The sequence below is a fragment of the Atta colombica genome, unplaced genomic scaffold, assembly GCF_001594045.1.
Source record: "Atta colombica isolate Treedump-2 unplaced genomic scaffold, Acol1.0 scaffold406, whole genome shotgun sequence".
Classification (NCBI taxonomy): Eukaryota; Metazoa; Arthropoda; class Insecta; order Hymenoptera; family Formicidae; genus Atta; species Atta colombica.
This window is the reverse complement of record NW_017259516.1, coordinates 1-4014: the sequence shown is the minus strand read 5'-3', so window position 1 is coordinate 4014 and position 4014 is coordinate 1. Positions and strand designations below refer to the sequence as shown.

At 31.9% G+C, this 4014-nt stretch overlaps 1 protein-coding gene across 1 annotated transcript; it reads right to left on the bottom strand.

Annotated features, from left to right (window-relative positions):
• Positions 1-807: 807 nt before the first annotated feature.
• On the bottom strand, positions 808-2478 carry LOC108684046 (26S proteasome non-ATPase regulatory subunit 10-like; the record flags this gene model as incomplete). The annotated part of the gene is made up of 4 exons (XM_018198794.1): positions 2368-2478; positions 2141-2239; positions 1688-1786; positions 808-1014 (listed from the first exon to the last, which is right to left on the bottom strand). Coding segments are annotated over exons 1-4 (516 nt in total), but the record flags the coding sequence as incomplete, so codon positions are not given.
• Positions 2479-4014: the final 1536 nt, after the last annotated feature.

The following is a 4014-nucleotide window of genomic DNA, read 5'->3' as shown; positions in this document are numbered from 1 at the left end:
TATCCAGATAGCACGACATTAATAGAACGTATATAAACGTTCTAAGAATATTTGTACATTTTTTAAATGTTCTATGAACGTCTTTAGAAGTTTGGTGCTGTATGGGTATGTACATATATTATGGACATACATGCATGTATCTTATATGTATATATGTACTGTACATGTATGTATATACACCGAATCTGGACGAAATGGTGGGAATCAGATTTCCGAGGGTGGAATATCTCATTGCAAATTGCAACGCGAAATTCGAGAAACTAAGGTCGAAATACGCCCATATATACGCAAGGACATATCTGGTTCATTTCGGTATGCACGTGATGCGTACATTGATATATCATCTAATCTTGTAACGAGAGATACATTAATTGTCATTTATTATGTTATTTGTTTATTTAATTGATATAAGAATCATGAAAAATATCTTTTCTTTGACGATTATGATTAAATGTAATTCGAATTATGAATATATTACGCGCGCGTGTGTGTGTGTGTGTGTGTGTGTGTGTGTGTGTGTGTGTGTGTTTAGTAACAATACAATCTATCGAAGCAGTTACCGTGATTTCTTGAGTTTTTTTAATGTCGCGTAGAATCTTCGATATCTTTATACAGTAAAATTTTTGAAAGCTTGTTTCCGTGGTTTCTGCAGAAATCAACGAAATAATATGATTTTCTGTTAGAAAGAGATGGAATAAAAAGAATCTCCTACATATCTAAATTGTTTATTCTGCGAAATGTAATGCGAATGTACCAGCGTGTTCATGTAGAAGTGATATACTAAAATGAGGGAATATTTTCGCTTACCTTGTCCGTGGTGTCCAGCACGATCCGCGGGATGTTTGCAAGCGCTGTGATTACCGCCGGATGTCCGGTGATGGCTGCATGATGAAGAGCAGTCGCCCCGGTGGAGTCAGTTGCCTCACCGTTTAACGATTCCACTGCATCCGCCAAGTACTCCACTACGGCGACGTTGCTGCCACGAGCGCCGCACATTAAAAGAGTGTGTTGTTTCTAAACAGAAAGAAAAAAATAATTTTTATGCTGTTATAAAAGAAGAACTTTCGCGAAGGCGAATTTGCGATTTTTACACCGTAATGTTGTCTCAATTCGCAAAGAAAAATATGGATCGTTGTTGCCTTCGTGTGTGTCCGTTCTCTTATAATTCAGTCTCTCATTTTCTTCGTATCGGCACGTGCGTGATAAAATGCTATATACGACGCGCCGAGAGGGCATGATGAAAGCGCTCGCCTATTATTTAAGACCGATGCCAATATCAATATTGACACATTATTGATTTCAACTCCGCCGCGGTTTCCCGGCGACTTATTTCACTTTTTTTCACAACCTCCGTGAGATTTCTGTTTCAATATTTCCTTTTTCTACAATATCCGCGATCAATAAACTCCAATTTAACATATGATTTAATCCTGCACAGCATGTTCTGCAAATTTTCGTTGGATAATATTTTTTGAAAATTATTTGAACTAAGTTTCCTCGTTATCTAAATAAAGTTTTCTTCACGCGATTATTTTCGAAATATTTCGCGCAAGTTTCGTATATGCTTAACAAATTTCGTAGAATCGCGACACTTACGAAGTGTCATTCCAAAATTTCATCTCAAGGGAAAGCTTGAATTTACTTTCATATGAAATGTTTAATGAAGCGATTGTCAAAGGACGATTACCTTGTTAACCGCGGATACATTTGCTCCAGCATTGATCAGCATCTTCACCGCATCTCGGTGACCGTGCTGGGCGGCCATATGCAAGGGTCGCATTCCATACTTGAAAGAGAAATGAACAGTCGGGAAATTAATGTCCGACGAAGAATTTCATCAAGTCGGTCGTCGTCTAGAGTAAATTCCGAAAGAAGTGTCGTTCCAAAAATGTATTAACATATAATGTGTAATAAAAGGAGCCATTTATCAGATCCTACGTTTACATTAATTTTCTATGTGGAAGCACTCAACGATATTAAATTTAAAGACTCTTTATTTTTGCGTGTAAAAGTTTTTCTTTTTTACGAGGAATGAATTTATATTTTATTTTATTGTCTCAATTTACAGTTATTTAGTGAACCCTATCGCTCCCTCTTTTTAACAGATTAATTAAAAAAAAAAAGAAAAAATATACCATACCTTATCTCTCGCTTCGATATCGCACTTGGCTTGTATTAACATTTCAATAATTTCTGTGTTTCCTCTAGATGCTGCCCAATGAATCGGAGCGCGACCATACTAAGAGAGATTTTAATAATAATATTAGAAGCGCTTAATGACACTAAATTAAAAATTCAAAAATAAAGTAGACGTTAAATTGAATAGCATTCTGTGTATTTTTCTTTGAAGTGTTTTTAATGACTTACATTATTTCTGGAATCTACGTCGACAGTCTCCTTAAGTACTTTACGAACAGTGTCCGCTTCGTTCTTTATCACAGCCTCGTGTAGAAGAAGATCATTTTTAAGAACTGACATAATGGAGAAAAAGGTGTAAAATAAATAATGTGTATTCATGTACATAATAATATTTATAAAATGTAATGCCTTTATATAATTGCATAATTAAAGTATAAGAATTATTTTGCAATATTATTGGATTGTCCGGAAAATTCCTGCCGCAAAAGATTTAAATTTAATAAATGAAATTAAAAATTTAAATCTTCTGCGTTTCAATTTTCCTTCAAAATCGGCATGAACTTTCCGGACAATCCAATATATTTATTTTATGCTATTAATATATTTATTTTGAGTAGGCTGTCAGTCAGCCTCCTACGTGTTAAAAAACAATCGATTTGAAAAATCAAATATACAGAATTTCTGGGCTATTTATGCGCAAAATTGAAACTATGTGAATATGAAAGCACATAAATCGAAGATATACTTTACTACTTTTGTGTATTTGATTTTCTAAATCGGTTATTTTATGCTATAATATTATATGCGTATTTCTTTTCTTTACATGTATTTTTCTTATTTCTAAACAATGGATTTTGTTGTTTAATTTTTTATCTTTTTTATATATTACTCTTTATTTAAAATTTCTTTTTTAATAAATTTATTGTTTATTAATTTATTAGAAAAATATTTTTTCATATTTAAAATTTTTTCTATTATAAAAATAAATATTACTTTCCTGATTCTTTGTTGACGTATTTATTGTAATGTTTTCTTAAACTATAAAATGCAAGTTAATTATCTTTTGCACTCTATACATTAAAATTAATATACATATGTATATATAGATTTTGATCAAGATAGGTTAAATATGTCTGCTGCTATAGCTGGTTCCCCTATTTAATCAAATCTTAATGAATAAATTATATAATAATGCGCTCTTAAAATCCGCAAAAAAAATTTTGCGTTTATTTTGTTTAGCTAAAAAAATTTTTTTGTGGGGGAACTGAGTAGGCTGTCAGTCAGCCTCTTACGTGTTAATAACATTTATTATTACTTCTATTTGATTTTCTAAATCGGTTATTATTAACACGTTGGGAGAAGAGGGGAAGGGAGAAAAGCTGACTGACACCCTTCAGGCCTCTCACAAAAAAAATTTTTTAGCTAAATGAAATGAGCGCAAAAAAGTTTTTTTGCGGATTTTGAGAGCGTATAAATAGCACATTATTATATAATTTATTGATTATGATTTGATTAAGTGGGGGAAAGGGGGCAACTAGGCAAATGTTTAAATATCATATAAAGCAGAAAACATCTACAAGTCAATACCAAAAGATTTATTTACAGTCGACGTGAATACAGGCAATTTTGACTATTTATCTTTTCTTCAAGATTTATCGCTAGAATTTAACGTGGATTGCGTTGGTTACGTCTATTAAAGAACGAGAAAGGCAGAAGAAAAAAGAAAAAAAAGCAGGAAAAGGCGGAAGTCATTTGCTAAAATTTTATTTTTTATTTATTAGTGTTTGTATTATAATTTTGAATTGTTTTTGTAAAGTATTTGTTTATATAAGCATTGTAGAATTAATTATATATATTATAAAGGTATATAATTTA